The following is a 22,643-nucleotide window of genomic DNA, read 5'->3' as shown; positions in this document are numbered from 1 at the left end:
TCCTCCTCCAGGAGCCATCATCATCCTCCTCCAGGAGCCATCATCATCCTCCTCCAGGAGCCATCATCATCCTCCAGGAGCCATCCTCTTCCTCCAGGAGCCATCATCATCCTCCTGGAGCCATCATCATCCTCCAGGAGCCACCATCCTCCTCCTGGAGCCATGATCTTCCTCCAGGAGCCGCCATCCTCTCCTGGAGCCATCATCATCCTCCAGGAGCCATCATCCTCCTCCTGGAGCCATCATCCTCCTCCTGGAGCCATCATCATCCTCCTCCAGGAGCCATCATCATCCTCCTCCAGGAGCCATCATCATCCTCTCCAGGAGCCATCATCATCCTCTCCAGGAGCCATCATCTTCCTCCAGGAACCATCATCATCCTCCAGGAGCCATCATCCTCCTCCAGGAGCCATCATCTTCCTCCAGGAGCCATCATCCTCTCCAGGAGCCATCATCATCCTCCAGGAGCCATCATCATCCTCCAGGAGCCACCATCCTCTCCAGGAGCCACCATCCTCTCCAGGAGCCATCATCTTCCTCCAGGAGCCATCATCATCCTCTCCAGGAGCCATCATCATCCTCCTCCAGGAGCCATCATCATCCTCCAGGAGCCATCCTCTTCCTCCAGGAGCCATCATCATCCTCCTGGAGCCATCATCATCCTCCAGGAGCCACCATCCTCCTCCTGGAGCCATGATCTTCCTCCAGGAGCCGCCATCCTCTCCTGGAGCCATCATCATCCTCCAGGAGCCATCATCCTCCTCCTGGAGCCATCATCCTCCTCCTGGAGCCATCATCATCCTCCTCCAGGAGCCATCATCATCCTCCTCCAGGAGCCATCATCATCCTCTCCAGGAGCCATCATCATCCTCCAGGAGCCACCATCCTCCTCCTGGAGCCACCATCCTCCTCCAGGAGCCATCATCCTCCTCCAGGAGCCATCGTCATCCTCTCCAGGAGCCACCATCCTCTCCAGGAGCCATCATCCTCTCCAGGAGCCTTTATCCTCATCCAAGAACCATCATCATCCTCCTCCTCCTCCTGGAGCCATTATCCTCATCCAAGAACCATTCCCCCGCTCATCCTCCAAGAACCTTCCTCCTCATCCAAGAGCCCTCCTCTTCCTCCACCAATAAACCCCAATCCTCCTCCTCCTCCTCCTCCAGGCCCTCAGACCCCTCCGTGCCCCATCCCCAGCCCTGCCGGGTCCCTCCCAGCGCCCCCAGGCCCTGAGCAGGGACCCCGAGGTCACTTACCCGCTCCCAGGCAGGGCTCAGGGCTCTCCTCTGCAGCCGGAGGCCAAAATTAACCCAGAACCCGCTCCAGAACCTTCTCCAAAGCTCTACCCTGGCTCAGGGCTCTCACCTTCCCTCCGTGTCCTGCTCTACCTGGTCACTCATGGCTGGAGGAAAGGGAGCAAGGTAAAGAAACGATTTAAAAAAAAAAAAAAAAAGGATAAAACCAAAATCATTAAAAACAAATAATTTGAAAATCGGGATTATAAATCTAAAATTTTATTGAGACAAAAAAAAAAAAAAAAAAAAGGCAAAACAAAACAATAAAACCAAAATAAAAACTGGACAGAGCTCGGTATGAAGTTAAAATCCAAACACGAACTTTTACATTTGCACACGGATTTTTGCACAGGAACCCAAACACATGCTCATAAAAAAGGTTTGTACAACGCACCTCGAGATCCCACCCCTGGAGTCACTTAAATAGTTCAGGATTTGGGAAATAAATCTGATTTCAAAAATCAAAAAACCCCCCTGAGGTTCTGGGAAAGCAGCAGCTCCCAGCCTCGATTCGGGGAGAAATTGGGATTGATTGGAGTTTTGCTTGTGCTGCTGTTGGTTCCTCTCCCTCCCACATTCCCTCCCTGCTGCCTGGGCAGGAAAATCCAGGGTGAGAAAAAGAAGGAGTGGTCAGAAATTCAGGAAATCTCTTTTTTTTTTGGGGGGGGGGGGGGGGGGGATTTTCCCCCCTAATTTGGAGAAATAGCACCTTAGAACGGAAAAACAAAAAAAAGGGTTAAAAAGGCAATAAAAGGGTTAAAGTCCATCCCCCCCATACAATGCACGTGTCAGGAGTGGCAGTTCTGCTGCAGGACGATACAGAATCACAAAGTTGCGTTTTCACAAAGTCTCCCCTTTCGTCCCCCTCCCACCCCAAAAATTCCCTCCCCCTTTTCCCCAAAAGTTCCCCCTAAAAATCGCTCGAGGATCAGCTCCGGAGATTTTGGACATTCACAGTTTCAGTGTCTCTGTCCCCAGTTCTGGCAGCAATTCTGGGATCTTCTCCCTTCCTCCCTTAATTTTTTTTTTTAGTACATTGATTTTCTTTGCTGAATTCAGGTTCTTTTTTAGGAAAAACAAAAACCCGAATTCAGGTTCTTTTTTTTTTTAAAAAAAAAACCAAACAAAACAACCCCAAAAATATGGAAACGATCTGGGAACGTCATCACCAGACCTCATTTCCCTCCTTGATTAAAAGTGATTGAATTCCCCCCAAAATATCCCTCCCTTCCTTCCCAAAGGATAACACCAGGAAATAGCAAAAAAAAAAAAAAAAAAAAAGGAAACAAAGAAAAAAGGAAAAAAAAAGGAAAATAAAAGGAAAATAAAGATCCGAATCAAAAGACCTACACACATGCTACGCCTTAAAAATGCAGAGTTAACACTATTGGGAACAAGGCTGGGGCTGTGGGGTGGGCTCTGGGGGGAGCAGGATCCATCTGCAATCCCAGTCCCAGTCCCAGTCCCAGTCCCAGTCCCAGTCCCAGTCCCGGCCATCCCGGCGAGTCCTTCATGGAAGGGGCTTTGCTTCCGCTCCCACTGCTCCGAGACCCCTCCCCACCCTCGGTTCCCACCCACCCCAAGCCTCCACGTCCCCCTGGGCGCTGCCTCCCTCCCCCATCCACCCCGATGGAATCTGCAGTTCCAGGGGATCCTGGGGAACGTGGGCACGGCAGGGAGCAGAGGAGCGGCTGCAGGGCACAGAGCCCGGCCTGGGGGCCCTTCCAGGGCACCTCCAAACCCCTCCTTTGCTCACACCCCACAAGAGTTCGGATCTTCTTCCCAAAACAAATCCCCCAGAGCTGCCCGGAGCGGGGCCAGCGGGGCTTAGTTCTTGTCCTCTTTCTTGTCATCGTCCTCTGAGGGGTACGAGTGCCATGTCAACCTCTCCTCGTAGAACGAGATCACCACCTGCGGGCACTTGATGTTGGCTTCCTTGGCGGGCACCAGGTCGGCCTCGTCAGAGTTCTTCCTGTAAGGGCAGAGCAGAATGGAACTCTCCTGAGTCCCACAGACCCCTAACCCTGACCCTACACCCTAAATCCTGATCCTGACCCTAATCCCTGACCCTAAACCCTAAACCCTGACCCCTAACCCTGACCCTAAACCCTGACCCTTGGTGGGCACTGGGTCGGCCTCGTCAGAGTTCTTCCTGTAAGGGCAGAGCAGAATGGAACTCTCCTGAGTCCCACAGACCCCTAACCCTGACCCTAAATCCTGATCCTGACCCTAAACCCTGACCCTAATCCCTGACCCTAAACCCTAAACCCTGACCCTAATCCCTGACCCTAAACCCTAAACCCTGACCCCTAACCCTGACCCTTAACCCTGACCCTAAACCCTGACCCATGGTGGGCACTGGGTCGGCCTCGTCAGAGTTCTTCCTCCTGTAAGGGCAGAGCAGAATGGAACTCTCCTGATATCCCAAAGACCCCTAACCCTGACCCAAACCCTAAACCCTGACCCTAAACCCTGACCCTGACCCTAAACCCTGACCCTAAACCCTGACCCAAACCCTAAACCCTGACCCTAAACCCTGACCCCTGACCCTAAACCCTTGGTGGGCACCAGGTCAGCATCGTCAGAGTTCTTCCTGTAAGGGGAGAGGAGAGGAGTCAGGGAGGGAACAGGAGAAATGGGGGAGCAGGAGGAGAATGGAATTCCTTGGATGACCCAGGGAACCCTAAGCCCTGACCCAAAGCCCTGACCCTAATCCTAAGCCCAGATCCTAACCCCTAACTCTAACCCTAAATCCTAAGCCCTGAGCCTAACCCCTAATTTTAACCCCTGACCCTAACTCCTAACCCCTGACCCTGACCTTTGGTGGGCACCAGCTCAGCCTTGTCCGAGTGTTTCTTGGGATGCAGGAGGAAGAGGAAGTCAGAAAAGGGAGGGGAGAGAAGGAGGAATGGGAAAAATCAGGGACCAGAAGGGGAATGGAATTCCTGAGGGGCTCAGGATGACCCACAGACCCCAAACCCTGAACCCCAAACTTAAACCCTGAGCCCAAGCCCTGACCCTTCCCTGGGATCGGAGCCTGACGTCCCCTCCTGTCCCGATCCCCCCTTTCCTTTCTCCAGGACCAACATTCCCACATCCCCACTGCTGGAGCTCCGAACCTTCCCTGGGATCGGAGCCTGACGTCCCCTCCTGTCCCGATCCCCCCTTTCCTTTCTCCAGGACCAACATTCCCACATCCCCACTGCTGGAGCTCCGAACCTTCCCTGGGATCGGAGCCTGACGTCCCCTCCTGTCCCGATCCCCCCTTTCCTTTCTCCAGGACCAACATTCCCACATCCCCACTGCTGGAGCTCCGAACCCTTCCCTGGCCGCGCTGCAGCCCCTCCAGGAGCGGGCACGGCACACAGGGACGGTGCCGAGGGTGCCCCGGGAGCAGCCCTGCAGCCCTCACCACTTCATCAGGAACATCAGCTCCCCGCTGGAGTCCGTGGCTCCGATGATCCGCTCCGGCTCGAAGCCTCGCGCGAAGCCTCGCGGTTTCTCCGACTGGGAAAAGGGGGAAAAGAGGGAGAGAATTCCATGGGTGAATTCCCAGGGTGACGTTCCCGGCTCTGGGAGGGGCAGGGAGGATCAGGCCGGGGCTCCAGGCCTGTGGGGAGGCCCCCAGGGCTCCAGGAGAGCTGGGAATGCTCAGCTGGAGAAGGGAAGGAGCCAGGGAGAGCTGGAGAGGAGCTGGGATAAGGCATGGAGGGACAGGACACGGGGAACTGGTTAAACTGGGAACGGACTGGGAAACCTGAATGGGATCAGACTGGGAAACCAGACTGGGATCAGACTGGGAAAACAGACTGGGAACAGACTGGGAAAACAGACTGGGAACAGACTGGGAACCCAAACTGGGATCAGACTGGGAAACCAGACTGGGATCAGACTGGGAAACCAAACTGGGAACAGACTGGGAACCCAAACTGGGAAACCAAACTGGGATCAGACTGGGAAACCAGACTGGGATCAGACTGGGAACCCAAACTGGGATCAGACTGGGAAACCAGACTGGGAACAGACTGGGAAACCAAAATGGGATCAGACTGGGAAACCAGACTGGGAACAGACTGGGAAACCAAAATGGGATCAGACTGGGAAAACAGACTGGGATCAGATTGGGAACTCAAACTGGGAACAGATCCAGGGAGAGCTGGAGAGGGACTGGGATAAGGGATGGAGGGACAGGACACAGGGAACTGGTTAAACTGGGATCAGACTGGGAAACCAAAATGGGATCAGACTGGGAACCCAGACTGGGAACCCAAACTGGGAACCCAAACTGGGAACCCAAACTGGGATCAGACTGGGAACCCAAACTGGGAACCCAAACTGGGATCAGACTGGGAACCCAGACTGGGAACCCAGACTGGGATCAGACTGGGAACCCAAACTGGGATCAGACTAGGAACCCAAACTGGGAACCCAGACTGGGAAACTCGCCAAGCCAAGCTCAGCCATCCCCTCCCTCCCCCTTCCCAAACCTCCAGCCTCCCATTCCTTGGAAAAGCCCCTTGGAATGGCTTTTCCAGGGATTTTCCTTGGAATCCCTTTGTCCAGGGTCCCACTGCAGCCTCACCTCCTCCTTCTTCTTCTTTGGTTTGCTCTCCTCCCCTTTGTCCTCCGTGTCGGACTCGGCCTTGCGCTTGCTGCCCTCGGATTTCTCGCTCTCGTGGGCGGTTTTCTGGGACTGCAGGAATTCCGCGATCAGATCCGGGCAATCCAGGTTCTCCTCGGGCTCCCAGGTGTTGTCCTCGCTGCCAGCAAACAGAAACCCCTCATTTTTCCCCGCTTTTCCCAGCCCAGAAACCCCAGGATGCGGCACCACCGGGGTTTGGGGTGTTTGGGCTGATCCGGGTGGGAATGCTGGATCCAATCCCACATCCAATTCCCCTGGCTGGGTCACGGATACTCTGGGATGTTTATCCACCTCTTCATCCCAGAGTTTTTTTCCCTCAGCTTCCACAGCTGTTCAGGGAATCAAAAATTCCCAAAAATCCATCCGGAGCTGGCTGGGAAAACTCTGGATTCAGAGCTTGGAGGAAAGGCAGGAAATTCCCTTCTCAGGAGAGAATTCCTTGGATCCCACACTGGGATTGAGGGGGGAAATCCCCCCAGGATCTGTTTCCAGGTGGCAATGGGATATTCCCACCCTGGCACTTTCCAGGATTCTCTCTCCCTCCCTGCTTGGCATGGGAAATCCTTGGGAACCCCGGGATTTTCCAGGATTTTCTCTCCCTGCCCTGCTGGGGCTCCTTCGGAGCACTGGGATTTTCCCTGGGATGGGAAACCCTTGGGAAAACTGGGATTTCTGTGAACTCCGGGGCGTTACACGAACTCAAATTCCATCAGTTGTTAATCCGGATTAATCCCAGGTCACACTCCCAGATCCCGACCTCTCCATGATTTTTTTCCTCCCTGCTCTCCCTGGGATGGGGAATCCTTGGGAACAACATGATTTTTGTGGGAACACCGGGATTTTCCACGATTTTTTCTCCCTACTCTCCCTGGGGTGAGAAATCCTTGGGAACACCGGGATTTTTGTGGGAACACTGGGATTTTCCATGATTTTTCCTCCCTGCTTTCCCTGGGATGAGAAATCCTTGGGAGCAGCATGATTTTTGTGGGAACACCAGGATTTTCCTTGGGAACACTGGCATTTTCCACGATTTCTTCTCCCTGTTTCCCTGGGGTGAGAAATCCTTGGGAATAACTGATTTTTGTGGGAACACCAGGATTTTCCATTATTTTTTCTCCCTGCTCTCCCTTTGATGGGGAATCCTTGGGAACAACATGATTTTTGTGGGAACCCCGGGATTTTCCATGATTTCCCTCCCTGCTCTCCCTTTGATGGGGAATCCTTGGGAACCCCGGGATTTTTGTGGGAACCCCGGGATTTTTGTGGGAACCCCGGGGTTTTTGTGGGAACCCCGGGGTTTTTCCGGCACCGCGGGGATTTATTTCCCCCTTTCCCAGTGTCCCCCCGGGGCAGGAGGAGCCCCCGGTCCCACCCCATCCCGGTTCCAGGGGCGGATCCGTGGGGAACGAGGACTCACTCGGAGAAGCCCTTCCACTTGAGCAGGTATTCCACCTTGCCCTTGACCACGCGCCGGTCCAGCACCTTCTCCACCACGTACTCCTCCTCCTCCTCCTCCAGCACCTCCTCCACCTTCTTCTTGTTCTGCTTTTTTCCCATTGTGCTGGCCAGCTTCTCCGCTTTCCCGGGCTGCTGCGGGGGGACACGGCGGAAATCCGGGATTGCGGGAATGCTGGGAGTGCTGGGAATGCTGGGGATGCTGGTTTGGGATGAGCCGAGCGGGGATTGGGGCCCCTTCGCAGCGGGGAATTCCCTGGATCCCACACTGGGATTGAGGGGGAATCCCGCCAGGATCTGCTTCCAGATGGGAATGGGATTTCCCACCCTGGCACACCGGGATTCTCCTTGGGATGTTCTCTCCCTGCCCCGCTGGAGCTCCTTGGGAACACTGGGATATTCCTTGGGAGCACTGGGATATTCCCTGGGAACACTGGGATATTCCCACCCTGGCACACCGGGATTTTTCTTGGGAACACTGGGATTTTCCTTGGGAACATTGGGATTTTCCTTGGGAACACTGGGATTTTCCTTGGGATTTTTCCACCCATGTTCCTCTCTCCCTGCCCCGCTGGAGCTCCTTGGGAACACTGGGATTTTCCCTGGGAACACTGGGATATTCCCACCCTGGCACACCGGGATATTCCTTGGGAACACTGGGATTTTCCCTGAGATAGGAAATCCTTGGGAACACTGGGATTTTCCTTGGGAACATTGGGATTTTCCTTGGGAACACTGGGATTTTCCTTGGGATTTTTCCACCCAGGATCCTCTCTCCCTGCCCCGCTGGAGCTCCTTGGGAACACTGGGATTTTCCCTGGGAACACTGGGATATTCCTTGGGAGCACTGGGATATTCCCACCAAAAACAGGCAAAAAATAAAGCTGGGATCAGGGCAGGAATCCAGGTGGGAACTCCCGGAGCAATCCCAGTGGATTTTGACACAAAGATTTGGATTTCTGCCTTCCCCACTCTTCGATTTCAGCAATTCCATGACAATTTTCTTTCCTAAAAACTGCTCCAGGTTTTTTTGTGTTTTTTTTTTTTTCTCCCAGCCTTTCCCAAATTTTTCCAGCTCATTCATCCCAGAGCTGTTCAGGGAATCAAAAATTCCCAAAATTCCACCCAGCGCTGGCTGGAAATATTCTGGATTCAGAGCTGGGAATATTCTGGATTCAGAGCCGGGAATATTCTGGATTCAGAGCCAGGAAAGCCCTGGATTCTGAGCTGGAAAAACTCTGGATCCAGAGATGGGAAAAGCCTGGATTCTGAACGTTTTGGGGCATTTTCTGGGATCTGTTTTTTCCCAGATTCCCACAAGGAATTCCCAAGGGCTGCATTCCAAGCCCATTCCCAGGGCTTTTTGGGCATTTCCCAGCTGAATTCCGTGGATTCCAGGAGCCCGACCCGACCCTCTCCGTTCCCGGAGGAATTTTGGGATTTATCCCTCTTCCCTTCCCACACTTCCAGCCTCGTTCACAGCAGATCCCAGAGTTATCCCGCCAGAATCCCAATCCCGGGACCCCTCAGTTTTATGGGAAGCTGCTCCCAAACCCATCCCCGGCATCCCCCCCATCCCCATTCCAGGGAGAATCCCCTTTTCCTCGCCCCCAGAATCCCCCCGCAGGATTCCCAGGATAACCCCGATCCCAAATCCGCTTTTTCCTGGGGAAAGCTTTCCCAGCTCCTTCTCCAGGCACGCGAATCCCGCCGGGATCCCACAAACCTTTCCCGGCTCCCAAAATTCCGGCAGGTTTCCCCCAGGGCAGCTCCTCCTCCCCTCCCAGCACATTCCCGACCCCAGCTCCGCCCCGAATTCCTGAATTCCCTTTCCGAGCCCGGATTCCCGGGATTTTTCCCGTTTCCCGCCAAAAGCTGTCGCTTGTCCCTCCCCGGTCCCGCTTCCCATCCAGACCCCTTCCCCTCACAACGCGGGGTGTTTGCAGCCCCGTCCCCCAAAATCCCAGTTTTTCCCCTCGCAAATCCCCTTTTCCTCCACCAATCCCAGTTTTACCCCTCGCAAATTCCCCCTTTTCCTCCACAATTCCCACTTTTTTCCCCTCACAAATCAAAACCCATCACTGACCCCTTCCCTGTCCCCCAGAGTCCATCCCTGCACTGATCCCCAAATTCCTCCTTAAACCCCTCTCCATCACCCCAAAATCTGACCCTACACTGACCCCAGCCCTAAAACCCTCCCCTACACCGATCCCAGCCCCAAATTTATTCCTACACTGACTCCATCCCCGAATCCATCCCTACACTGACCCCAGCCCCAAATCCCCTCTCCATCACTCCGAATCCATCCCTACACTGACCCCCTCACCCCAAAATCCCTCCCTACAGACCCCAGCGCCAAATTTATTCCTAATTACCCCAGATCCATCCCTACACTGACTCCATCCCCAAACCCCTAAATCCATCACCCCCAAATCTGTCCCTACACTGACCCCAGCCCCAAATCCATCCCTGCACTGCCTCCATCACCCCAAAACCGGTCCCTACACCGACCCCAGCCCCAAGCCCCCTCCCCAAACCCCCTTACTGACCCCAGCCCCAAATCCCTAAATCCATCACCCCAAAACCGGTCCCTACACCGACCCCAGCCCCAAGCCCCCTCCCCGAGCCCCTCACTGACCCCATCCCCTCTCCCCTCTCCGCCCCCAACCCCCCCTCACTCTCCTCCCCCCCCCAGCCCCCCTTTCCCCCCTCCCCCCTCCTCCCCTCCCCCCAGGGCCGCCCCGCCCCCCCTCACCCCTCTCACCACCGACCCCCCCACGCCGCCCGTGGCCGCCGCGCCCCCCCCGCGGCCGGTGCCGGTTCCCCGCTGACCTTGCACAGCCCCGCCGCCGGTGTCCGAGGGAAGGGGCGCGGGGAGCGCGCACGGGGGTCGGGGGAGGCCCGGGCCTGGCCGCGCTCCGTCCGCCGCCCTGAACAAAAGAGCCCGGCCAGCGCCGCTGCCCGCCGCGCGCACCGCGCCTGCGCCGCGCCCGCGCGGGGCACGCCGGGAGCTGTAGTCCGCGCCGCCGCAGAGCCGCAGTGCGTTCCGTTGTGGGGCGCGAGGTGTGATGGGAGGTGTAGTCCGCGGAGAGCGGCGGCGCTGCGTGCGCGCGAGGCGGGATGGGCGGTGTAGTCCGGGATGGTCAGGCCTCTCCGTTCTGCCCGTTGTTAATTAAATTAGAGTCATTAACGAGGAGAAAGTCTTTGAGTTCAAGCCGTGACTCAAAAGCGCCTTTGTCCTTCAGGTCAGAGCCCCGAGTGCCACTTCCAGTGGGCTGTGCCCAACCTGTGCCAGCGCCCAGGGAAGGTCCTGTTTATGGGTTTCATAAATAATCTTATTTAGGGAATATTGGAATCGCTCAGGCTGGAAAAGCCCTCTGAGATCGCCAAGTCCAACCATTCCTCTGGGGATGGGGACTCCAGCACCGCCCTGGGCAGCTGTGCCAGTGAGGTATCCCCATTTCCACGGGGAAATTCCTGCTGATGCCCAGCCCGAGGCTGTTCCCTTTCCTCCTGTCCTGTCCCCGGGAAGCAGAGCCTGACCGCCACGGCTGCCCCATCTGTCAGGGACTTGTGAAGAGCCAGAAGGTCCCTCCTGATCCCTCTTTTCTCCAGGATAAACATTCTCAGCTCCCTCAGGTGCTCCAGCCCTTCCATATCCCTCCTTGTGCCAGGGCAGGGGCGGCGCCCGCCACCTCAGGAGGGCCCGGACTACAATTCCCAGCATGCTCCGCACCGGAAGTTCCGGCACCGCCCGCGCTATAAAAGCCCGCGCGGGCCGCCGCCGCTTAAAGGGGCCGCGGGCTGTGCGAGGTGAGGGGGCCCTGAGGGGAGGGCGCGGATTTGTGGGGGGCTCCCGGTGTCCCCTCGGGGGCTCCCGGTGTCCCCAAACCCCCGGGAGGAGGAGGCGGCGGCGGCGCTGGGATGAGCTCACCCCCGTTCCGCGGCCTCTCCCGGCGGGGCCGGCCCGGGGCTGGGTCCGGCTCGGGGCTCGGCTCCGATCCCGTCCCGAGAATTCCCAAAGAGCCTCGGCAGTTCCCGCCGCGGCGTTTTCCAGCCGGCCTGGGAGAGGAATAAATGGGGCTCATTCCCGTTTTCCCGGCTTTTCCCCGGGTTTGGGGGCTCGTGGCGGTCCCCGGTCCGCGGCCTCTCCCGGCCTGGGGCCGGGCCCGGCTCCGGTCCCTGTCCCGAGGAATCTTCTCCTTCCCTGGAAAGGCGAAACAGCCCCGGGAGTTCCCCCTGCGGTGTTTTCCAAGCGTGGGAAAGGAATAATCGGGGTTCATTCCCGTTTTTCCGGCTTTTCCCGGGGTTTTGGGGCTCGTTGCGGTGCGGGGCATTGGGGTGGGATGAGGAATCCTCTCCTTCCCTGGAAGGCAAAAGATCCTGAAAAAAGATCCTGAAAAAAAACCACTTCCAATGTTTTAGTGTGTCCAAGGAAAATAGGGAATAAATGGGGTTAATGAAGATCCTCAGGAACTCACCCACTGCAGGGAAAATCAGGAATAACTGGGGTTCATTCCCGTTTTTCTGGCTCTGGATGGGAATGAGGATTCCTGCTGTTCCGGAGGGTTGGGAAAGGTTTTCGGGGGTGGATCAGGATAAAAGATAAGGAGCCCGCGATAACAATGAGCACTTTCCCTGGCAGGCATTTCCCTGGAAATGAGGAATTTCCCTGGAATTCTCTCCTTGAACCCCAATCCCGGGCAGGTGAGAGGCAGCAGAGCCTTTGGAAAATCCCGAATTTGAGGAAAACGACCCCAAACTGGGAATCCCAGAGCACCTTCAATTGAGGCTTTCCCCAAATTCCAGGGATTTCCATTCTTCCCAAAAACTGCAGTATCCCGGAATTCTGGGGGCTGCAGGATCTGTGGAAAACCCGCAGAAAGGATTTCTCTAAATCCCCTTTTTTTTTCCTTTCCCAGATGTTTCCCGCTGGGCTCTGGCTCTAGGATGTTGGAGAACCGAGAGGAAGTGAGGAGCGGTCCTGGTTTATCCCCCAGATCCCGGAACTGGGGCGAGCGGAATTCTTGGGAATTCCATCCCTGTGGACAATTCCTGGGAGAACGTGGGGCTGAGTCCCACGGGGCGGCTGGGAGTGGGAATGTCTGGAAAAGCAGGGATGGGGATGGGGACGCCTGGAGGTGTTTGTGCCATTCCCAGGAAACTGGAAAAGCAGCGATGGGGGGGATCCCGGTTCTTTTGGGCCCCTGATCCCATTTCTGGGAAGCTGGGAAGGCAGGAATGGGAATGTCTGGGAATCTGGGAATGTCTGGGGGTGTCTGTGCCGTTCCCGGGACGCTGGAACAGCAAGGACGGGCTGGATCCCCGTTCCCAGTCCCATTCCAGGACAGCAGGGTGGGGATGGTCCCTGAGCCCGGTCCCGGCCTCCCGCAGGAGCTGACCACGGTGCGGGTGCAGGACCCGCGCGTGCAGAACGAGGGCTCCTGGAATTCCTACGTGGATTACAAGATCTTCCTGCACGTGAGCTGGGAACGGGGCACACGCGGGAGGGTGGGCTCGGGATGAGCCCCGGGACGGGCTCTGGGCCGGGATTGTCCCCAGGGGAATGGAGGGGATGGGAATCTCCGGGATCCGGGGGATCCTGCAGGGACTGAGATCCTGGTCCTTGATCCCACGGGGAGTTCCCATGGAGAATTCCCATCCTGGATCCTCTGTCCAGGCCAGATCCAGCCCCTTGAGCCCATGGGTAATTCCCAGAGATCAATCCCAGGCATCGTTCCCGTCCTGGATCCCTCCTGGGGACCATTCCCAGGGATTCCTCCCAGGGATTCCTCCCAGGGTCATTCCCGGGGATCTCTCCTGGGGATCATTCCAGGGATCTCTCCCGGGGATCACTCACAGGGATCACTCCCAGTGATCCTTCAGGGATCCCTCCCGGGGGTGATTCCCAGTGATCCTTCAGGGATCCCTCCCGGGGGTGATCCCCAGTGATCCCTGAGGATCCCACCCATGATCCCTGAGGATCCCATCCATGATCCCGGTGCTCCCAGACCAACAGCCGGGCCTTCACCGCCAAGACCTCGTGCGTGCGGCGCCGCTACCGGGAGTTCGTGTGGCTGCGGCGGCAGCTCCAGCGCAACGCCGGCCTGGTGTAAGGGCTGGGTTCCCGGGATCCCCCCCAAACTGACGGCACCTGGGGTCCCCACGGCGCCCAGACCAAAGCTCCACCCCAACTTTTCCAGGCCGGTGCCGGAGCTGCCGGGAAAATCCGCGTTTTTCGTGGGGAGCACGGATGAGTTCATCGAGAGGCGCCGGCAGGGGCTGCAGCACTTCCTGGAGAGGTGGGCAGGGGTTGGGGGTTGGGGTTGGCTGGGGTTTGGGTTGGCTGGGGTTTGGGATGGTTTGGGATTTGGGGTCTGGGATGGTTTAGGATTTGGGATGGTTTGGGATTTGGGGCTTGGGGGATTTGGAGTTTGAGATATTTGGCGTTATTTGGTATTTGGGATATTTGGGGTTTGGAGTTTGGGATTATTTGGTATTTGGGGTTATTTGGAGTTCAGGGGATGGGATTTGGGGCTCGGGATTTGGGGAGGGTGCAGTGCCCCGGGGTGGCCAGGAGGTGGCAGCAGGGAGGGCTGGGTCACCCTGGTGTCCCCCTTCTGTCCCACTCCTGTCCCTCCTGTCCCACTCCTGTCCCACTCCTGTCCCTCCTGTCCCACTCCTGTCCCTGCTGTCTCTGCTGTCCCACTCCTGTCCCTGCTGTCCCACTCCTGTCCCTGCTGTCTCTGCTGTCCCTCCTGTCCCACTCCTGTCCCTCCTGTCCCACTCCTGTCCCACTCCTGTCCCTGCTGTCCCACTCCTGTCCCGCTCCTGTCCCACTCCTGTGCCACTCCTGTCCCACTCCTGTCCCTCCTGTGCCACTCCTGTCCCACTCCTGTCCCTGCTGTCCCACTCCTGTCCCGCTCCTGTCCCACTCCTGTCCCTGCTGTCCCGCTCCTGTCCCACTCCTGTCCCTCCTGTCCCACTCCTGTCCCTCCTGTCCCACTCCTGTCCCACTCCTGTCCCTCCTGTCCCACTCCTGTCCCTGCTGTCCCCCTGCTCTCCCCCTGGTGTTCCTGCTGTCCCTCCTGTGCCACTCCTGTCCCTGTGGTGTCCCTGCTGTCCTTCCTGCCTGTGTGCCCAGGGTGGGAGGTGCCAGCAGAGGGGCCAGCAGCGGTGCCATGTCCCTGTGGGTGCCAGCAGCGGTGCCATGTCCCTGTGTGCCCGGGGTGCCAGCAGCGGTGCCATGTCCCTGTGTGCCCGGGGTGCCAGCAGTGGTGCCGTGTCCCTGCGGGTGCCAGCAGCGGTGCTGTGTCCCTGCGGGTGCCAGCAGCGGTGACGTGTCCCTGTGCTGTGCCTGTCCCCAGGGTGCTGCAGAGCGCGGTGCTGCTCTCCGACAGCCGCCTGCACCTGTTCCTGCAGAGCCAGCTGCCCGTGCCCGCCATCGAGGCCTGCGTGCAGGGCCGGGGCCCGCACTCGGTCACCGAGGCCATCCTGCGCTACGCCATGGCCGGGCCTGCCTGGGGACAGCGCGGGGACGGCGGCGGCGCGGGGCTGCCCGGGCCCGGGTGAGGGCAGGGGCAGCGGGGCAGGGGCTGGGCTGGGAAACGGAGCAGGGGGAGCAGCCCGGGACAGCTCCAGGACCTCCCCGTGGATCCCGGGGCATTCCCTCCTCCCCGTGGATCCCAGGGCATTCCCAGCTCCTCTCCGTGGATCCCGGGGCATTCCCAGCTCCTCCTCTGGATCCCAGAGCATTCCCAGCTCCTCCCCGTGGATCCCGGGGCATTCCCAGCTCCTCCCCATGGATCCCAGGGCATTCCCAGCTCCTCCCCGTGGATCCCAGAGCATTCCCAGCTCCTCCCTGTGGATCCCAGAGCATTCCCAGCTCCTCCCCGTGGATCCCGGGGCATTCCCTCCTCCCCGTGGATCCCGGGGCATTCCCAGCTCCTCCTCTGGATCCCAGAGCATTCCCAGCTCCTCTGGATCCCAGGGCATTCCCAGCTCCTCTCCCTGTGGATCCCAGGGCATTCCCAGCTCCTCCCCGTGGATCCCGGGGCATTCCCAGCTCCTCCCCATGGATCCCAGGGCATTCCCAGCTCCTCTGGATCCCAGGGCATTCCCAGCTCCTCCCCGTGGATCCCGGGGCATTCCCAGCTCCTCCCCGTGGATCCCGGGGCAGAGGAGCCCAGGCAGGGGAGCTGGAGTGTCCCTGAGGTGGGAACATCCATGGAACATCCCTGCCCCTTTTCCAGCTGGGATGGAGCTGCCTGGGTGGGGCTGTGCCCAGGAATTCCCGACATTCCCTGGGTCATTCCCTTTTCCTGCTCTGTTTTCCAGCTGTGCCAGCCTGGGGAGCACCCAGGGCTGCCTGGAGAGCTTCCCCTACTGGGGTGACCTGGGCATGGACGAGGCACGGCCGGAGAGCCCCGAGCGTCCGGCCGGACACGGAGTGACCCCTCTGGACAGCCCCGAGCGTCCAACCGGACATGGAGTGACCCCTCTGGACAGCCCTGAGTGTCCAACCGGACATGGAGTGACCACCCTGGACAGCCCTGAGTGTCCAACTGGACATGGAGTGACCACCCTGGACAGCCCAGAGTGTCCAACCGGACACGGAGTGACCACCCTGGACAGCCCTGAGTGTCCAACTGGACATGGAGTGACCACCCTGGACAGCCCTGAGTGTCCAACCGGACACGGAGTGACCCCTCTGGACAGCCCCGAGCGTCCGGCCGGACACGGAGTGACCACCCTGGACAGCCCTGAGTGTCCAACCGGACACGGAGTGACCACCCTGGACAGCCCTGAGTGTCCGGCCGGACACGGAGTGACCCCTAAGGAGAGCCTGGAATTCCTGGAATTCCCAGCTGGACACTGAGTGACCCCTCTGGACAGCCCAGAGTGTCCAACTGGACACTGAGTGACCCCTCTGGAGAGCCTGGAATTCCTGGAATTCCCAGCTGGACACTGAGTGACCCCTCTGGAGAGCCTGGAATTCCCAGCTGGACACGGAGTGACCGCTCTGGACACCCCCAGGCCCCGCAGGCCTCGCTGGGAGAGGGATCAGCGCCACTGGGATGGCCGGGCTGGATGCACTGGGAGCACTGGGAGCACTGGGAATGCGGCCCCAGCCGGGGCCGAGCTCTTCCCCAGCACATTCCTGATATTCCCGATATTCCCTGATGTTCCCAGCAGTGTTTTCCTCACTCTGCTCCTGCTCAGATCCCTCCGGAACCCCCAAACTGGGCTCAGATCCCCAAACTGGGCTCAGATCCCTCTGGAATTCCCAAACTGGGACAGTCTGAGCCTGGCATCCCGCCGGGAAGAGGGAGGGATGGGGCTGGAATTTGTGTCCCCTTCCCTCTGGGGCTGCTCCAGGGATTTTTGGGAAAGCGGGAGCAGCCCGCGGGTGGTTTTGGTGTCTTCCCCTCCCTCAGCACTTGGTGTGGGCAGGAAATAAAAATAAATAAAAATTAAAATAAATGAATAAAACTCAAACTGGAAGTGGAGGAGATTTTCCGGGTTCTGCCGGGCTCGGGGGTGGGAGAAGCGCCGGGAATTTCGGGATTTGGGAATTTGGGAATTCCCCACCCCGGGCGGGGCTCGGGTTGGGTTTTGGGGAGGTTTTGGCTCCGGGAATGTTGGGAATCCCTTGGGGGCAGCGGGAATGGCAGGAGGAGTTGGGGACCCCGAGTGCGGCTGTGATTGGCTGGGCCCCTCTTGAATATTCATTTAAAAATCGTTAATATTCATGAGCCTGTCGCTGCCGTGGCCTGGATGTGCCCGGGATGGGATCGGAATCCAGGGATCCACCCAGATCCTATGGATCCGCTCCGAACCCAGGGATCCGCTCCGAACCCAGGGATCGGCTCCAGAGGGATCGGAGCCGAATTCCAGAGGGATCCGAGCCCCGTTTGGGAATTCCGGAGGGATTGGGGCCGGCAGGGCCCGGCCACCATCTGTGAGGGAGGGGAGGGAGACCAGGAAAAGCAGGAAAAACCAGGAAAAAACCAGGAAAAGCAGGAGGAGGAGGCACTGGATTCACCCTCACTGCAAAGGGGCCATTGGAGAGGAAAAAGGGATTTATTGAGGGGAAACACCTGGGTTTGGGATAGGGGAACACCTGGGTTTGGGATCTCCAGGGCATTTGGGATTGACCCAGGAAAAGTGGGATAACGGGAGCGGGAGATCTCCAGGGGATTTGGGATTTTTGGGAACGCCGGGATGCGTGCCTCAGTTTCCCCACGGAACGGCTCCAGGAGGGATTTTTGGGATAATTCTGCTCGATGCCAGCGCTGGGTCCTCTGTGGGTGGCTCCGCTGCGGGAATCCCGTGGGATTTGTGGGATTTGTGGGATTTGTGGGATATTTGGGGCCCAGGGAATGCCGTGGGCTGCGCTGGCGTTGTCCCCACGCCGCCGTTCCCGGCCCCACCTGTTCCAGGGAAAAGGGGGGATGGAGACGAGGACACCACGGACACCCGGGCATGGATCCGGGACCCCAAACCCAAATACCAAACCCTGCAGCCCAAACCCCAAACCCCAAACCCGCATCCCAAACCCCAAACCTGACCGCAAACACAAAACCTGACTCTGAACACCCAACCCCAAACCACGCACCCCAAACCCGACCCCAGACCCCAAATCCCAAACCTGATCCCAAACCCCAAATCCCAAACCTGACCCCAGACCCCAAATCCCAACCATGGCCCCAAACCCTGCACCCCAAACCTGACCCCAAACCCCAAATCCTGAACCCCCAACCCCACTCCCCAAATCCCAAACCCCAAAACATGACCCCAAACCCCAAACCTGACCCCAGACCCCGAATCCTGAACCCCCAACCCCATTCCGCAAATCTCAAACCCAAAACCTGAACCCTCACCCCAATCCTGACCCCTGACCCCAAATCCCAAACCTGACCCCAAACCCTGAATCCCAAACCTGGCCCCAAACCCCAAATCCTGAACCCCCAACCCCACTCCCCAAATCCCAAACCCCAAACCTGACCCCAAACCCCAAACCTGACCCCAGGGCTGACCCCTGACCCCGCAGGTGACCCCGCACCCTCACCTGTCCCGGTCCCGGTCACGGCTCCAGGTCGAAGGCGGGCGCCAGGAATTCCCTCGGGACGATCCCGATGTCCCGGCCGAGCTCCCCCACCCACCACCCGTGCCCGGGGTACTCCTGTGGGGCCGGCACCGGGGTCAGGCCCTTCCTTTGGGCTCTGACCCCAAATCCCACAGAAATACCCCAAATCCCACCAAAAAAACCCCCAAATCCCACCGAAATACCCCCCAAATCCTACAAAAAATACCCCAAATCCCACCAAAAAAAAAACCCAAATCCCACAAAAAAAACCCCCAAATCCCACAAAAAATACCCCAAATCCCACAGAAATACCCCAAATCCCACCAAAAAATTATCAAAATCCCACAAAAAAACCCCCCAAATCCCACCGAAATACCCCCCAAATCCTACAAAAAATACTCCAAATCCCACAAAAAACCTCCCACAAAAAAAACCCCCAAATCCTACCAAAAATACTCCAAATCCCACAGAAATACCCAAATCCCACCAAAAAATTATCAAAATCCCACAAAAAACCCCCCAAATCCCACAAAAAAATACTCCAGATCCCACAGAAATACCCCAAATCCCACAAAAAAATTATTAATATCCCACAGAAATACCCCCCAAATCCCACAAAAAAAAAACCCAAATCCCACAAAAAACCCCCCCAAATCCCACAGAAATACCCCAAATCCCACCAAAAAATACTCCAAATCCCACAAAAAACCTCCCACAAAAAAAAAACCCCAAATCCTACAAGAAATACTCCAAATCCCACAGAAATACCCCAAATCCTACCAAAAATTATCAAAATCCCACAAAAAACCCCCCAAATCCTACAAAAAAACCTCCAGATCCCACAGAAATACCCCAAATCCTGCAAAAATGTCCTAAACGCCACAAAAATACCCCAAATCCCACAAAACTACCCCAAATCCCCTGGGTCATGGTTTGGGGTTTGCGCCAGGAGGGGTAAAAAACCCCAAATTTAATCCTAAAATCGAAATTTATCCCGACAGCCCCTAAAGCAGACTGAGCTGTGTCTCAGCCGCTCCGCAGTCCCAGGTTCAAAACAGTCCTAATTGTAAACCAGTTTTTACCAATTTTAACCAATTTTAACCAATTTTAACCAATTTTAAACCAATTTTAACCAATTTTAACCAATTTTAAACCAGTTTTTACCAATATTGAACCAATTTTAATCCTTCTCTGCTGAATCTCGGTATAAATCTCAGGACAAACCTGGGCCTAAATCCCGGGATTTTCCAGCATCCGAGGGGATGGAAAAAACCCCAAATTTATCCCTAAAACCCGAATTTATCCCTAAAATCCAAAATTATCCCCAAACCCCGCAGGCTGGGCCGTTCCGCAATCCCAAACCCGATTTAAAAACCCGATTCCTTCCCTGTTGGATCTCGGGCTAAGCCTGGGCCCAAATCCAGCCCAAATTTCCCAAAATCCTGGGATTTTCCAGCATCCGAGGGGATGGAAAAAACCCCGAATTCATCCCTAAAATCCGAATTTATCCCTAAAATCCGAATTTATCCCTAAAGTCCGAATTTATCCCCAAACCCCGCAGGCTGGGCCGTTCTGCAATCCCAATCCTGATTTTAAAACCCGATTCCTTCTCTGCTGAATCTCGGGCTCAGCCTGGGCCTAAATCCAGCCCAAATTTCCCTAAATCCCGGGATTTTCCAGCATCCAAGGGGATGGAAAAAACCCCGAATTTATCTCCAAACCCCGAATTTATCCCCAAACCCCGCAGGCTGGGCCGTTCCGCAATCCCAATCCCTATTTTAAAACCACCTGATTCCTTCCCTGCCGGATCTCAGGGTAAACCTGGGCCCAAATCCAGCCCGAATTTCCTGAAATCCCGGGATTTTCCAGCATCCGAGGGGATGGAAAAACCCCCAAATTTATCCCTAAAGTCCGAATTTATCCCCCAACCCCACAGGCTGGGCCGTTCCGCAATCCCAATCCCGATTTTAACACCCGATTCCTTCCCTGCCGGACCTCGGGCTCAGCCTGGGCCCAAATCCAGCCCCAATTTCCCCAATCCCGGGATTTCGGGGGCGCGCGGCCCCGACCGCGCCAGCCCAGCTGCGATTTCCCCCGCGCGGCGCAGGAGGAATTAAAAGCGCATTAAAAAGCGGCGGCAGCGGCGCTCGCTCCTCGGCTGGCGCTGCCAAATTGCCCCGCGCCGCCTGGCGCAGATGTTCGTTAATTATGCTAATTTTTATTAAATCATTAACGCCGAGCCCCGGCTCGGCGGAGGAGGCGCCTGAACCCTGCTCCGCTCCTGCCCGGCCCGCTGGAATTCCGGGTTTGGGGGGAGCAGGAGGATGATGATGGTGGTGGGGTTTTGCTGGAGTTTGGTTAATTAGGGCTTAATGAAGGCTCTGCTGCGCTGGGCGGGGGGGGAATTTTGGGGGGTTTTATGGGAATTTTGGGGAGTTTTATGGGAATTTTGGGGGGTTTTTTTATGGGAATTTTGGTTGGGGTTTTATGGGAATTTGGGGGAGTTTTATGGGAATTTTGGGGGGTTTTATGGGAATTTTGGGGGCTTTTTATGGGAATTTTGGGGGGGTTTCATGGGAATTTGGGGGGATTTTATGGGAATTTGGGGGGTTTCATGGGAAGGATTGGAAAGGAGCGGATGAGTGGGAAAAGGGATGCCGGGAGTGGTGTGGGGGACACTGGGAGCACTGGGAACAGCTGGGAAGTGGAGCAGCGTCCTCCCCATTCCCGGGAATCCGCGGGAATCGGGAAATTGGGAATCTGGCGCCATTGCGAAGCTGGGAGTGGATTCGGGGTCGCTGGAATTCCTGGGAATTGGATTTGGGGTGGCTGGGAATGGGATTTGAGGTCAGCCCGACTCTGTCCTCCCCATCCCAGGAATCCCCAGGAAACGGGGAATCCCATCCCACCGAGACCGGTCCCATCCCAACGGGGTCCAGGTGTCCGTCCCAACAGGATCCGTCAGATCCCACCAGGATCCACGTGTCCCATCCCAACAGGATCCGTCAGATCCCAACGGGGTCCACGTGTCCCATCCCAACAGGATCCGTCAGATCCCAACGGGGTCCACGTGTCCCATCCCATTGGGATCTGTCCCATCCCATTGGGGTCTCCATGTCCCATCCCAACCCGCCAGAGCCCACATGTCCCAAAGATCCAGGATTTGTCCAACTGACCATTCCCCATAAAAACACCAAATCACAGCCCCAGCATTTACCCCACCCTGCCCGAGGGACCCCGGGGTGACACTGGGGTGACACCGGGGTGATACAGGGGTGACACTGTGGTGACACTGGGATGACACCGGGGTGACACTGTGGTGACAACAGGGTAGGGTGACAACAGGGTGACACGGGGGTGACACCGGGGTGACCCTGGGGTGACCCTGGGGTGACACTGAGGCGACACTGGGGTGACATCAGGGTGACACCGGGGTGACACGGGGGTGACACCGGGCCCGGCTCCGTCCCGGTTCCCGGCCGAGGCCCGGCGAGCGCGGCGCCGCTCGTTCCCGCTCGTTCCCGCTCGTTCCCGCTCGTCGCCGCTCGTTGCCGCTCGTTCCCGCTCGTTCCCGCTCGTCGCCGCTCGTCGCCGCTCGTTGCCGCTCGTTCCCGCTCGTCGCCGCTCGTCCCCGCTCGTTCCCGCTCGTTCCCGCTCGTTGCCGCTCGTTCCCGCTCGTTCCCGCTCGTCGCCGCTCGTCGCCGCTCGTTGCCGCTCGTTCCCGCTCGTTCCCGCTCGTTCCCGCTCGTTCCCGCTCGTTCCCGCTCGTTGCCGCTCGTTCCCGCTCGTCGCCGCTCGTCGCCGCTCGTTCCCGCTCGTTCCCGCTCGTCGCCGCTCGTTCCCGCTCGTTCCCGCTCGTTCCCGCTCGTTCCCGCTCGTTCCCGCTCGTTGCCGCTCGTTCCCGCTCGTTCCCGCTCGTTCCCGCTCGTCGCCGCTCGTTCCCGCTCGTTCCCGCTCGTTCCCGCTCGTCGCCGCCGCGCCGCGCTCGCTTCACCTGCCGGGCCCATCTGCGCCGCGCGCTGCCGCCCCGAGAGGCGCCGCCGCAGCTCCGCATCGCCGCTAATGCGCTCCTAAATCACCTCCCCCGCGCGCTTCAAGGGCCATTGCCGCCGCCGCCGCCGCCGCCGGTTCATCTGGAGTGCACGGCGGAACGGGGGGCGCG

The 22,643-nt window shown here is 57.8% G+C and overlaps 3 protein-coding genes across 6 annotated transcripts in view; 1 reads left to right on the top strand and 2 right to left on the bottom strand.

Moving 5' to 3' along the window:
* Positions 1–2,889: 2,889 nt before the first annotated feature.
* Positions 2,890–10,343, bottom strand: CBX1 (chromobox 1). 2 transcript variants are annotated; one of them, XM_066566946.1, is made up of 5 exons: positions 10,225–10,343; positions 7,355–7,527; positions 5,878–6,055; positions 4,708–4,802; positions 2,890–3,267 (listed from the first exon to the last, which is right to left on the bottom strand). In XM_066566946.1, the coding sequence occupies exons 2-5, from the start codon at positions 7,492–7,494 to the stop codon at positions 3,123–3,125; spliced, it is 558 nt and encodes a 185-aa protein (XP_066423043.1). In that variant the 5' UTR covers positions 7,495–7,527; positions 10,225–10,343; the 3' UTR covers positions 2,890–3,122. The 2 variants fall into 2 exon arrangements, with proteins under 2 accessions (XP_066423043.1, XP_066423044.1); XM_066566947.1 differs by having other exon boundaries at positions 7,355–7,524.
* A 793-nt stretch (positions 10,344–11,136) lies between these two features.
* Positions 11,137–16,890, top strand: SNX11 (sorting nexin 11). 3 transcript variants are annotated; one of them, XM_066566840.1, is made up of 9 exons: positions 11,137–11,205; positions 12,038–12,099; positions 12,315–12,363; positions 12,787–12,873; positions 13,404–13,504; positions 13,596–13,694; positions 14,760–14,960; positions 15,730–16,330; positions 16,382–16,890. In XM_066566840.1, the coding sequence occupies exons 3-8, from the start codon at positions 12,343–12,345 to the stop codon at positions 16,268–16,270; spliced, it is 1,050 nt and encodes a 349-aa protein (XP_066422937.1). In that variant the 5' UTR covers positions 11,137–11,205; positions 12,038–12,099; positions 12,315–12,342; the 3' UTR covers positions 16,271–16,330; positions 16,382–16,890. The 3 variants fall into 3 exon arrangements, with proteins under 3 accessions (XP_066422937.1, XP_066422938.1, XP_066422936.1); XM_066566841.1 differs by lacking the exon at positions 12,038–12,099 and having other exon boundaries at positions 11,186–11,205; XM_066566839.1 differs by lacking the exons at positions 11,137–11,205; positions 12,038–12,099; positions 12,315–12,363 and having other exon boundaries at positions 12,371–12,873.
* Positions 16,891–17,456: 566 nt separating this feature from the next.
* Positions 17,457–22,643, bottom strand: part of SKAP1 (src kinase associated phosphoprotein 1) — a 64,373-nt gene continuing 59,186 nt past the window's right edge. The window contains exons 12-13 of the mRNA XM_066566686.1: positions 18,464–18,577; positions 17,457–17,825 (exon numbers count right to left, since the gene is read on the bottom strand). Of these exons, the coding sequence (XP_066422783.1) occupies positions 18,479–18,577 (99 nt within the window). The 3' untranslated portion in view covers positions 17,457–17,825; positions 18,464–18,478. The remainder of the gene's footprint in view (positions 17,826–18,463; positions 18,578–22,643) is intronic.

This window comes from Molothrus aeneus, chromosome 28 (assembly GCF_037042795.1).
Source record: "Molothrus aeneus isolate 106 chromosome 28, BPBGC_Maene_1.0, whole genome shotgun sequence".
Classification (NCBI taxonomy): Eukaryota; Metazoa; Chordata; class Aves; order Passeriformes; family Icteridae; genus Molothrus; species Molothrus aeneus.
This window is presented reverse-complemented; position numbering and strand designations above follow the sequence as displayed.